The sequence below is a fragment of the Trachypithecus francoisi genome, unplaced genomic scaffold (genome assembly GCF_009764315.1).
Source record: "Trachypithecus francoisi isolate TF-2019V2 unplaced genomic scaffold, Tfra_2.0 Lachesis_group8, whole genome shotgun sequence".
Taxonomy (NCBI): Eukaryota; Metazoa; Chordata; class Mammalia; order Primates; family Cercopithecidae; genus Trachypithecus; species Trachypithecus francoisi.
The window spans coordinates 75,611,495-75,625,154 of record NW_022681473.1 but is presented as its reverse complement, the minus strand read 5'-3'; the positions used below and the strand labels follow the sequence as shown (position 1 = coordinate 75,625,154).

Here is a 13,660-nt window from a genome sequence, read left to right as displayed (position 1 = left end):
CAGCTTCCAGAATTTCTAACAAATCTACATCTTAAATAAAATAAAAATGTTAAGTGGTGATTTCTTGCAGCACCAGCAAGAGCTGTTTTTATTTCTCCCATGAATTTCTACTTAGAGTAGAATGAAGAGGTACTTCAAAATGACTTTGGGGAATAAGTCATTTCAGGGAAAAGATAAATTATGATCAGATTGTAACAGCCTAGTGCAATGGAAGAAGCTCAAGCACAAGAACTAGACAGATGTGAATTCAATTCCTGAATCTGCCATTTATTAGCCATTTGACTATGGGCAAGACATTTAAGCTTTCTGAGTCTATACTGTTAACTATGGCTAGGAACAATAATGTATACCTGAAAAGCTATGGTAAGAATTAGTGATAAGGTATGTAGAATACCTGCCATGATAAATACTCAGTAAATGCCTCTTAAGGATATAGACTATCTTCAATATTATAGTCTTGGGGTTTTTTGGTATTTTTCCTGCATGTTGTTATCTGACCAATCAAAATGTACATTTGTACATCCTTGCTGAGATGCAGCCAATTGTGGGATTACTTTGCTATAAACCTTTTGAGCCATAATGATTTGTTTTTAGGTATTTAAGGATATTCTCATTGGTGTCTGTTCCTTGAGGGCATAGTTGTTACCCTTTAGTGAGAGGGGCAGTTGCCTTTTATCTGTAGCTCCTTAATTAAGTTAGTTCAGTTTGGAATCTCTAACTGGGATGAAGTTGATGAATTTACTGGTGGGATGTCACTGAATCAGGGTCCAAGGCTGAAACACCTGAGAATGGGGATATTTCTAGCATAGTTTATAGGTGTCAGGGAGGGTATATGATACAAGTACCAATAGGAATTTTAAAGTCAAATATTAGTAAAGATATGTCACGTGGATATTGGAATACTGACTCTATGGGTACTCTAAGGTTACCCTTTATTATCTGTTTCCCATTTGGAAAGGGGATCATTTTGTTTCCCGTGAATGGCAGGCTGCACTGTTTCCTCTCTGGAACTATTTGTAATTTTCTTTTGTATCTGTACATCTTGGCTGGGGATAAAACACCTTAATAGTAGTCACTAATTGATAATGTGACCTTGCAGTAGCACTGACTTAACTCCTTGGACTTTTATTTCCTCAGCTTTAAAATGGGAATAATAATATTGATAGTTTGCTAGAAGAATTACTGAGAATTTAATTAGCTAGTAAATATAGAATTCCCAGTGCAAGTGCAGGCCATTAGCATGTAGTAAGTGCTCAAGAAATGGAAGCATGAGCTCTTGCCTACATACAAGATATTTCAGGAAGCCCAGGAAAGAGTGCAAAGGACACACTATTCTGTTCCCCTGGGTGACTCCCCACTTGCCACCTGCCTATAGTCTCTCTAATGGAATGAAGGCCTTCCTTCATAAAGAAATATGAGACCTAAAATATTACCATGTTAAAGAAACCCAAAGAGAGAGAACATAGTTATTTATATTTACCACCAAGGAGCTGAGAGATGCTCTTAAGAGTTGGCTTTGATGGGGACTGGGGAGCACTAGAACACCGACCGACTGAGTGAGGAGGGAGCAGGTGCCACAGAAGGGGAAAGGAGATGATTTGGGAGCATCAGAGACAAATAGCTCATTGCCCCATTTTATCTGGGTCAGACTTTCCATCCTTCTAGGAACTTATTCTATCTTAATGGGCCTGAGGGACAGAGGTGCCATTGCCCTCATAGCCTAACTTTTTCTTCATGAACCATAGGGCTGGTGGGTATTCTCCCACTCTTCCTCAACTTGAGGCTAGTAACATAGCATTCAAGATTAGCATCTCCATTATTTTCTGCATGCCTTGTGTGACTTCAGGCAAGTCTTTCAGGTCTCATCTGTAAATCAGAACAGAATTGCCTCACCAGGATATAATGAGATTAAATGAAACAGGGCATGGGAATCACTCAGCATTTCTCAGGAAGAAAGAAAATTGGCCATTTTCCCGTGGCATGAAAATTGTTATTATTACATGGATGAAGTATGGTTGAGAAGGCAAGAATAAAGATGTTAGACATATTCAGGATGCTTTGCTCATTAAAGGCCAATCCTGTAACACATGCCATGGGTGGTAATTATCCAGAAAGTTAGAATGAGCTATTTTTTACTTCCTTCTTTAAATATTAGAAACTACTACCTTACTCAGTATCAAGTTCCTGCAATGTTTCTTACCTATACTTTAACGTTTGTGAACTGGGTGTGTTAAGTGTATTTTGGGGCCTGTACTTTTAGACTAAGTGGACTTTAATAGAATGACTCAGTACCTGTCAATATTTTCTTAGCCAGGAGTCAGAAGTTGGGGAGTGTAAGGTAATAGGCTGGTTATTGTAGTTTCTGGAGTTTTGCTAATATGCTCTGTTGCAACATCTTTCTTTCTGTTGTGGGCACAATTCTGTGGGGTCACAGAATTTTACTTCACACATGAAGAAGTAAAACACTGTGGATACCCAGCATGTAGTCAAGCATTGGCAGCTGCCTGCATTCTTTCTGAACTCACCTTTGTTTGCACCTGGAGCACAAGGAAGCAGAGAGGTTTATGAGCAGAGGAGAAGAAAATAAGGCTTGTTCTGGAGTAGCAAAAGGAAAACGCTGAATGCTCACATTTCTAGTTCTGGTTACAGACTTTTCAGGTGGGCATTGTTGGTTGGACCAGCACTTCATAAACCCTTTGTAGTAAAGGACTAGTTTTGTTTCATTTTAAAGTTTTTATTTCTAATCATCACAGATTGATATCTTTTGTAAAATATAGTGAGAATGAATACTAGAAAAATGAAATACAGAAAACAACAGTGGCATGCAAAGATAAGCCCATTGATCATGTTTGCTATAAATAGTTCTTCAGCACATAGCCTCCATTTCTGTACTTATCTCATTATGAACCAGTGACAAACAGTTCATGGATGGGCACTGGTCCATGAACCATATGCTGATAGCACATTTTGCGCCCCCAACAACAGAAAATAACTGTTGAATATGTACACAGTAATCCACAGGACATGGCTGAGCCTAGGTAGGGAGTACAGAATGAAAACTCATCCCATGAAGGTCAGAACCCTGTCCATAAATGAGATGTAATGTTTTCTGACTATCAAAGTAGGCCTGTTCTGGTTTTACTAAGAAGCTCTCACTTCAGAAGTGTCCCCATGAGCCCTGGAGATTATAGAAAAATAGAGGAGAATTTGAGGGCCGTGTCAGATTTGCATAGCTGTGACAGAAGAGCATTCAAGATGGAGAACTAGACAGCAGGAGGTAGCCTATAAACCTCTGTGTGGCCACACCTCCTCCTTGGCTTGTAAGGGCGCTTGGCTGCTGCACAGGTTTGTAACGTCTAGTAATCAAACATCTCTAGAGAATGTCTCCCAAATGAGTTCAGGGAGAACAAGATAAACCCTTCACTGTGGTATTTCAGTCCATGGCATTGACAGGCTTTCTTCTGGGCACTTACCTGTAAAATGGCAAGAAAATGATAAACTTCCTTGCAAGCAAAACTATGCATTTCCACCTAACTTTGTTTTTGGTAGAATTAAAACACTATTTGGTAAGTCTTTGTGCTTCATTGCCTGTGCCTTAGGGATGCTTCTGACACCAGTCTCCTTCTTACCCTCTGTTGAAAAGAACCAATCAATTACAGACACATCTTTAGCTCTTAGTTTTCCAGCACAATACTCTTTTTCCTGAAAGTCTTTAGTAGATATTAATTTCCCTCTCCCAGAAGGATTAACTATTGCGTTTACCCCTAGTATTAAGATGAGTGTAAGGTACCTAGCTTGCTCCCAAAGGCAGGGTAGAGATGAGTCAATCTGAGATAATGCATCATACTTTTTCCTGGGATTGATAGCAAATCTAGTAATGTAAAGATTTCATTTCTTGGAGGCCTGGCCTACAAAGTCATTTATATTGAGCTCTTAAAATAATTCTTCTTAATCCTGTAAGATCTCAGATTTACTCATATCAGTTGAAGTAAGAATAGTTTCACTGTGACGTAAAAATGCCTCATACTTTTATATCTGCGTTCAATAACTCTGTAGCCTGAATTGTGGGAACACTGGAGAACTGTGTATACTCACAAATAATATTTTACTTAAAGAAATACTGACTTGAAGGGCTTCACATAAGATATTTTCTAATTTGCTTCCCTCACTCCATCCCTGAGCCTTCTCTTCATTTGTTTGCTCATTTGTTCATGCTTCATTAAGTGCCAACACATCCAGCACAGTTCTGGGTGCTGGGGATGAGACACAGCTTGAGCCCTCAAGGAACTCACAGTACAAAGGGAGAGATTAAAACAACAAAAAACAAGTCAACAACACTTGTAGAATTTGTTTCTGGTTCTGTAAACAACATTTGAACCAAAAAAGAAAACCTCAGAAAAAGGCATATCTGCTATTATTTTTAACTGTTTTAGAGAGAATGACTGGTGAAGGTTAAAAAAAACTTTTTTAAATGACTGCACATGCATAGAAGCACTTTGTGGCTGGATATAGCAGGCAGCTGCCTGTGTGGTATAATTTTAAGAGAGCTGTAAAACTTCTTCCCCCAGTGGCCCTTCCACAGTACCTGATGTTATTTATTCTTTTTAGTTAAGATTTCAAAGACTTGTATTAGAATGAAGATGCTTTTAGGAGGGGCACCCTTAACAAAGTAAACTAATTCTGTCTTAGTGCTGCTTCTAATGTTGCAGGTCCTTTTTTGAAGAGTGCCTGAGGGAAGAAAGTTACAGAACACAGGGTGTGGAATTTGGCTTGCTTCATAGTTTAAAAATCTTATCATATGGAATGTATTGAGTATCTTTTATATTCAGGACACAGTCTACTACCCTCTGAGAGGAATTCTAAGAAACAGAAGACACAGTATCTGGCTCTATTCTAGATTCTCTTAGGAAAAATAATGCACCTATTTATGAAAATATGACCAAATGATAGCAAATAGTGCCAGGAAGAAAGGAAATTCCTAATTCAAAGTGCCAATAAAATGTGCTGCAATAACTGAGGCAAGAGAGACATACTCCTAGCCTGGTTGATACAAGAGGTAAGATTTGGACTGCGCATGAAGAGGATAGGGACGATTTGGGTAGACAAAGAAAGCAAAAAGAAAACACAGGGAGGGACTGGGGAATAGGTTAAGTGGAAATAGCAAAGTCAGGTGAGTTTCTCAGGCAGTAAGTAGATTGACCATTTTGTTTGGCATGAAGGGTCAACAGAAAGGAAGAATAGGAAAGTGTATTGGGGCAGATGGTGGATGGTCTCCAGTACCTTGCTGAGGAGTTCAGACTTCATTCCACAGGTCTTGAGGATCCTGCAAAGGTAAGGAACAGAAGAAAGACACCATTAAAGTTGCATTTTGGACCATCCCAGCATAGTGGTAGAATGTAGAATGGTGTAGGAGAGTGGAACTTGGGAGTCAGGAAGCCAGATGTCAGGCCAATAGGGTTGACACAAATAAAGGAGGTGTCAGTAGAGGTAGAAAAGAAGAGACAGATGTGGGAGTCCCCAGGAGGGAAGAATCTCCCAGACTTGCCTCCAGTCCTGTTGCCACAAACCACTGCTTTAATGCAAGAAACCAGAGGCAGTATAGCCTAACTATTACCATGATTGTCTTTGGAGTCAGACACACCTGAGTTCAAATCCCCAGCTCTCTTTTCCCAATTTTGTGACATCAAGCAGGTTACTTAACCTCTGTGAACCTCAGTTTTTTCATAAGTGAGATGGAGAGAATGATAGATAACTCATAGAGATGATGCAAAGATCAACTGAGAATAAGATGGTTGCGGTACTGATTGCCCAATAAAAGACAGACAAGCAAAATATTATAGTATCCCTTGAGAGAAACAAAGCTACTAGGAAGTAGCTGCATTTTCAGACAAAATTTGAGGCAATAAGACTCTTAACTTTTTCCTGTTAAGCAGACTGTAAACTTTGAGTATCTCACCCTCATCCCAATTTGTCCCTATCCCAACCACAAGGTAACCCAATATATCCTGTGTGTTTCTAGTATTTTAGTGTCTGACCATGTGTTCTGACTGTTTTGTTTTTTCCTCTCTTTTTCTTTCTGAATAGCACAAACAGGCATTTTGTTTAATACCTAAATAATCTGCCTCACTGTAGTTTGGCAAATATTGTGGATTAAAAAAAAAAGCCAGCCTCCTGCCTACTATCTGTGGCTACTTCTCCTGACACTGGCTCAATTGGCCTTCATTTATTTAGCCATTCACCAGTTATGTACCAGGCACTGTGCAAGGCACTGCAGGGGATAGAAAGATGTTTGAGATACTCTTGAGGGATCTCCCACTTTACTATGCAAGGGTAAGATATGTATACACAGAACAGGTTACATAGTAGACATGAAATACATAGCTAGATACAGCTCAGTAAGGGAGAGATCACATCTCTAGGAGGTAGGGACTGATATGCAATATGGGCTGTTGAGGCTGGTGGCCTGGAGGCACAGGAACTGGAATTCCAGGGAGCAGAGGGAGAAGGATATAGACATTTTGCTTATCCTTTGGGCTTGGTGAGTGGGAAGGGGAATGGAGTAAGATGGTGGGAAAAGATGGGTGTGCCATAAAGACCCCCAACCATCAGCACTTGACTCAGGTCTTCTGATTATGTGACTGCTTTATTTACTAAGGAAGATTATGCAGAACACTCTGAGAAACTGAGCATAGCATCAGCGATAGGGATGTTGTTCCTCATATCACCCACTGGCTTCTAAAAATGACACTCAATAGAAATTGCTTTCTGGTTCTGAGCTATTGGTTGTTTTTATTGTATAGAGACTGAATTATATCAGTGACTAGGTTTCTTTTTTCACTTCTGTTGCTAGATAGCTTGATTCAAGTTTGTGCACACCTATTACAGGAATGGAGGACTCCTGTAATGTGTCTATTAGCCTTAATTCTGGCTCCATTATACATTCCTATTCTGTTCCCTCCCCTTTCCCTCCCATCCTCTGTTTCCCCCTTTCTTGCCTCTATGTAATCAGGTTGTATTTTATATCCTTCTGCTCATCTGCTATAATGCCTTTCTGGAACAATGAGGAGAGTAATGAAAGGAAGAATGACTTCCTCAAGAGCTCAACCTTTCCTTGGGAGTAATTGTGTAAAAATAGCAATTGAAGTACAGAGATAAAGAAAAGAAATGAGGCTGCAGGAACATCTAGCCCATGGTTTTAGTGACAATAATCTTGGTTGAGGTTCTGTGGCCTTGGGGGCAAATTGCTCCTCTCCTCTCCAGGACTTTGGTTCCTTGCTTCGTGGGGAAAAGCAGGAATCTTCCCCCAACCTCCACAAACTAAGGTATTTTCCCAGCTCCTGACTCTGTGATGCCACTGAGAGAACTGGTGGTGTAACAGGACACGAAGGCTTCAGCCAATAGCGACTTCACCCTCCTGTGCCTGAGGCAAGGCCACTGGAGCAGGAAGTCTGAGCAGGTTGTTCCTCTCCACAGCCAGGGCCTCCATGACCCTCTTTTGCTCTTTTCACTCAATAGCCAAGGGCGTGGTGGTTCTGGAGGGAGCCTGCCCACCTCACTTGTGTCCACTCAGTCTTGCCTTACCCTCACTCTGGCGCTGTCCTGTCCCTGGGATAGGGAATCATTCTCTAGAGAATCCTTCTTATTCCTCCGCACCAGCTTCTTCTCCTAGCCTGCTGATAGCTTTCCTCTTCAGAGACGTAATTTATGATTCCTCAAAAGGTGAGGTTTTATTCTCTGAATTATTGTTTCTTTTGCAGTTCCAGTGTGGTAAATCCAGCTTCCACTGTGATTGATATGTCCCAGGAAAATACAAAGAAACCAAATGTGTCTCCAGAGAAGGTAGATTGAGCCCAGATTTTGAAAATCTCGTATTTGTTAGGAATGCCATTTTTCCTCATTGTGTCAAAGCACCACAAAGAGAATTTTGTAGAACAGTTTTTTGGTACCAAACACAGGTAATTTTTACTATTTAGTTTAAGAAGTCACTCTCATGGTGGAAAAGGTGGATTGGTCACTGCATTGCTGAAGACCCATATTTCTTGCCCTAGGGGTAAAAAGTCTAAAGCTATTTGGTGCTGCTGCTGCTTTTTAGCATTTGGAATAAGGCTTGTTAGTTCCATGTCAGTCCTTATTCCTATATTCCTATGCATAGCTTCCTAAATCTCTGTTAGAGATCTGCTTCTGGGAGAGAATTGCTAATTTATAAAACTGTAGACAGTAAATATTGTTATTGAGTCCTATATTAATTTTTAAAACCTCTATTGATACCATTTTTATCATTAGAATTGACAATAATAATAATGACTGTGAAGCACTTCAAGATACCCAAAATGTCTTCAAAATCTTTAGGAAAGGTCAATTACAGTTACAGTTGTATTTTGTACAGCTGTGATCTAGCAGACTGAGAGTCTGGCATGGTAGAAGCAGCACTGGTGGGACTCTGACCTGATTACAGACCCAAGTTTCCTTTGACCTTGATCTGGTCTTTGCTATATCCAGGGCCAAGTTTTTTCACCTGTAAAATGTGGGATTTGGATTTAAGTGCCTGATTCTGAGCTAAGTTTGTAGGACTCTGGGTTTGCATATATTTTATATAATTTTTATATGGCATATGTTGTAATTCTGTGCTAAGCAGATTAATCAGGACAACTGTTTTTCAAACATGCCAAATAATGGAGTTTATGGGATAAAACTATCAAAATTGAAGATAATAGGCACTTGCCAACACTGAGTTGCTGTCATGACATTTAAAATAAGTTTAATAAACAATATTTGTCCCCAGCAGAGGAAGAATCCATTTAATAGCTCCAAGTTGCCAGAAGGTCACTCGTCACAACAAACTAAAAATGAACAGTCAAAAAATGGAAGAACTGGTTTATTTCAGACTTCAAAAGAGGGTAAATATTATTTTTATGAACTTGATATTTTTATCTTTGTTATCTGTGGACAAAGGGAAATTCTCAGAGTTCCTTTCACTCAAATAACTTCCAAGAGAAAGTGAAAAGTCCTGATGGTTTTCTTATTTTACTATGCTTGTTGGTTTCCTTCCTGAGGGAGAGGAAGCAGAAATTTTAGAAACTGATAGCTCACACATTCCAGTCTCAGAGCTGCAACTTGTTATGTGACCCCCATCGTGTCTTGGATTCCCTCATCAGTAAATTGGGAGATTTTTCGACCCAAGACATTCAGTCTTCCACTTAACAGTATTTTTTGGATGCCTACTGTGTGCCCACAAAGTTCTGTTTAAAAGGGCTTGCCTCAAGAAGAAAAATCCTGTTGACAATGTTATGATCCTCTAATCTGTAATTCTCAGCCCAACAGCCCACCAGCGTTTGATCGTGTTTGTGGCTTAATTGATGTAAGTCAGCCTGCTATGGAATATTATCATTTTTACATACCATTAAAAGGAAATGCTAAACATTTCAAATCTCCTCAAAAGCAACTTGAAGAAGATTCCACAAGCATTAAAGAGTGGTTAGGGGTAGAAAATTAACAAATAGTGGAGTTGGGGTTTTCAACTAGCATGTTTGAATATTAACATACTTTCCATTGGGCATGTGTTGTATTACATAAAATATTTTATAGAAAAAAAATCACTGGAACATATTAGATGTTTGTTTTTAACTTTTTTTTTTTTTTTTTTTTTTGGCAGTGGAGTCCCACTCTGTTGCCCAGGCTGGAGTGCAGTGGTGCAATCTCCGCTCACTGCAACCTCTGCCTCCCCGGTTCAAGGGCTTCTTGTGCCTCAGCCTCCTGAGTAGCTGGGACTACAGGCTTGCACTATCATGCCTGCCTAATTTTTGTATTTTTAGAAGAGATGAGGTTTCACCCTTTTGGCCAGGCTGGTCTCAAACTCCTGGACTCAAGTGATCCACCCATCTTGGCTTCCCAATGTACTGGGATTACAGGTGTGAACCACTGCGCTTGGCCTGTTTTTAACTTTTTGACAAAAATAAATTTTGTTTTAGGTAATGGGGTTTTATTTTTATTTTAATTGAATTTCCTTTTCTGATTTCTGCAGGTGAATTTAAGTGACTTCTATGTTTTTCTTTAAGCCTCTTTTGAGAAATTTTCTTTTCATTCCTAAAAATACTTTCTGTATTGAGTATAAAATATCACAAACCATATAAAGCACAGTAATCTTAAAGGTACAGTGCAATGAAGTTTATACATGATTTTTCAAATAGATGTTATTTTTTAGAGCAGTTTTAGGTTCACAATATTGAGCAAAAGATACAGACATTTTCCATATACACCCTCTCCCTACACAGGCATAACCTCCCTCATTATCAACATTCCCCATGAGAATGGTGCATTTGTTACAACTGATGAACCACACTGAGACATCACTGTCACCCAAAGTACATCGTTTACATCGGCGTTCACTCTTAGCGTTGTACATTCTGTGGGTTTTGACAAATGTGTAATAGTGTGTGGCCACCATTGTAGTATCATAGAGTAGTTTCAGTGCCTTAAAAGTCCTCTGTGCTCCAATACATGAATTTTTAAAGGCTTTTCACATTAGGCCTGTACTTATGCTACCTACTTTACTATCTTTAATATTTTAATAGTTTTACTAAGTGTAGGTTAAGTTTATGACAGGTATTTTAAATTATGTATTACTCTCCATATGATGTATCACTTACTGTGTTTTAATTTTCAGATGAATTGTCAGAGTCAAAAGAAAAGTCAACTATCACAGATACTTCAATCCAAAAGTTAGAGAAATCAAAGCAGACTATGCCAGGCTTTTCAAATGGGTCCCAAATCAAAGCTCCAATCCCCAAAGCCAGGAAGATGATCTACAAATCAACTGATTTAAACAAAGATGATAACCAGTCTTTTCCTAGACAAAGGACAGACTCCCTGAAAGCGAGAGGGGCTCCGAGAGGGATCCTCAAGCGCAACTCCAGTTCCAGTAGCACAGACTCAGAAACCCTTCGTTATAATCACAACTTTGAACCCAAAAGCAAAATTGTGTCACCTGGCCTAACCATCCATGAGAGAATTTCTGAGAAGGAGCATTCTTTAGAAGACAGCTCTTCCCCAAACTCCCTGGAGCCATTAAAGCATGTGAGATTCTCTGCAGTGAAGGATGAGCTTCCACAGAGTCCTGGGCTAATCCATGGCCGGGAAGTAGAAGAATTTAGTGTTTTAGAATCTGACAGGTTGAAAAATGGAACAGAAGATGCAGGGGACACAGAAGAGTTTCAGAGTGACCCTAAGCCTTCTCAATATGGAAGGTCTTTGCTTTTTCATCAATCAGCCTCAAGCCCAAATGTATCAAAAAGTGAAACACATCAGCCAGTGACTTCTGGTTCTTTTCCAATTAATGGGCTCCATTCTCATTCAGAAGTTTTAGCTGCAAGACCACAGTCCATGGAGAATTCACCAACCATCAATGAACACAAAGATAAATCATCAGAATTAACAAGACTTGAATCTGTATTACCCAGAAGCCCTGCTGGTAAGAGAGTTGTCACTACTAGATTATAAAAACTCAGTGGGCTTGGAATGCCCAGGCCAGCTAGTCCTATAGAAGCCCAATTTAACCTTCTAGGCATTCCATCTACAGTTCAGACAGATGCCACTGGAAATGTTTATACCTCTTGTTTATTTTTCAATCACCAATAACTAAAAGTAACCAGGATAGCACAGTTTCTGGCCCATTATGCTTTACCCTAATATATATATAACCATATCAATTATTTAAACAAATGACAATGTTTTTAGTTAAATCAAGGTGGAATAGAGCAAGAAAGAATTACTTTCATTAGCTAATACCTTGGTACAGGGTAAATATATTATTACTCACCTAATGCAAATTTATTAATTACAATTTTAGCAAACTTTGGTTTCTTTTGTAATCTCAAGAGAAACTTCACTTTCTTAGTGTCAAAGGATGGGAAACTAGACTTTGAGGCCTTACTATGCAAAAGTGTCAGACTTTGGCCTGCTCAGGCCTCCAGCCATTTGTTCTTAGGCTTTAAAAGCTCTAAAGGCACTTTCTTTTTCAGCTGGTATGAGTTGAGGGGCAAGGAGGGTACTGCTTTTCCCTGCTAACTAGCCTTGTCTTGAAGGTCTTGCCACTCTCAGGGGATGACTCAAATTACTTTTACATCTATATGATCATGAAGTAATCATAATGTTTTATGATCATAATTTCTTATGTTTTTTTAGAAAAACAGAAACAATAGAAAAAGCCATGCTGTGTACCCTCTGCCATCTTCAATAAGCCTGCATCCGACCCTATGATAGTTTCTTTATAGTCAGGATAATTCACAATAGCAACAATCAAGTTTGTTTTTTTTTAAATTTTTAAAAAAATATACTTTAAGTTCTGGGATACATGTGAAGAACGTGCAGGTTTGTTACAAGGTATACGCGTGCCATGGTGGTTTGCTGCACCCATCAACCCATCACCTACATTAGGTATTTCTCCTAATGCAGTCCCTCCCCTAGCCCGCCACATCCCAACAGGCCCTGGTGTGTGATGTTTCCCTCCTTGTGTCCGTGTGTTATTGTTGAACTTCCACTTATGAGTGAGAACATGTGGTGTTTGGTTTTCTGATCTTGTGATAGTTTGCTGAGAATGATGGTTTCCAGCTTCATCCATGTCCCTGCAAAGAACATGAACTCATCCTTTTCTGTGGCGGCATAGTATTCCATGCTGTATATGTACCACATTTTCTTTTTCCAGTCTAACATTGATAGACATTTGGGTTGGTTCCAAGTCTCTACTATTGTGAACAGTGCTGCAGTAAACACACATGTGCATGTGTCTTTATAGTAGAATGATTTATAATACTTTAGGTATATACCCAGTAATGGGATTGCTTGGTGAAATGGTATTTCTGGTTCTAGATCCTTGAGGAATCACCACACTGTCTTCCACAATGGCTGAACTAATTTACACTCCCACCAACAATGTAAAAGCGTTCCTATTTCTCCATGTCCTCTCCAGCATTGGTTGTTTTCTGACTTTTTAATGATTGACATTCTAACTGGCGTGAGATGGTATCTCATTGTGGTTTTGATTGGCATTTCTGTAATGATCAGTGATAATGAGCTTTTTCTCATGTTTGTTGGCCACATAAATGTCTTCTTTTGAGAAGTGTCTGTTCATGTCCTTCGCCTACTTTTCGATGGGGTTGTTTTTTTTCTTGTAAATTTGTTTAAATTCCTTGTAGATTCTGAATATTAGCCCTTTGTCAGATGGATAGATTGCAAAAATTTTCTCCCATTCTGTAGGTTGCCTGTTCACTCTGATGATAGTTTCTTTTGCTGTGCAGAAGCACTTTAGTTTAATTAGATCCTGTTTGTCAATTTTGACTTTTGTTGCCATTGCTTTTGGTGTTTTAGTCATGAAGTCTTTGCCTGTGCCTATATCCTAAGTGGTACTGCCTAGGTTTTCTTCTAGGGTTTTTGTGGTTTTAGGCCTTATGTTTAAGTCTTTAATCCATGTTGAGTTAATTTTTGTATAAGGTTTAAGGAAGGGATCCAGTTTCAGTTTTCTGCATATAGCTAGCCAGTTTTCCCAACACCATTTATTAAATAGGGAATCCTTTCCCCATTTCTTGTTTTTGTCAGGTTTGTCAAAGGTCAGATTGTTGTAGATGTGTGGCATTATTTCTGAGACCTCTTTTCTGTCCCATTGGTC

General features: G+C 39.2%; 1 protein-coding gene across 12 annotated transcripts in view; it reads left to right on the top strand.

Moving 5' to 3' along the window:
• Positions 1–13,660, top strand: part of SYTL2 (synaptotagmin like 2) — a 122,472-nt gene that overhangs the window by 71,130 nt on the left and 37,682 nt on the right. For 7 of the 12 annotated variants that reach the window (XM_033206443.1, XM_033206444.1, XM_033206455.1 and 4 more), the window contains 3 exons: positions 7,758–7,839; positions 8,783–8,897; positions 10,664–11,467. In XM_033206443.1, the coding sequence (XP_033062334.1) occupies positions 7,758–7,839; positions 8,783–8,897; positions 10,664–11,467 (1,001 nt within the window). The remainder of the gene's footprint in view (positions 1–7,757; positions 7,840–8,782; positions 8,898–10,663; positions 11,468–13,660) is intronic. The other 5 variants (XM_033206457.1, XM_033206452.1, XM_033206454.1 and 2 more) reach the window with 1 other exon arrangement.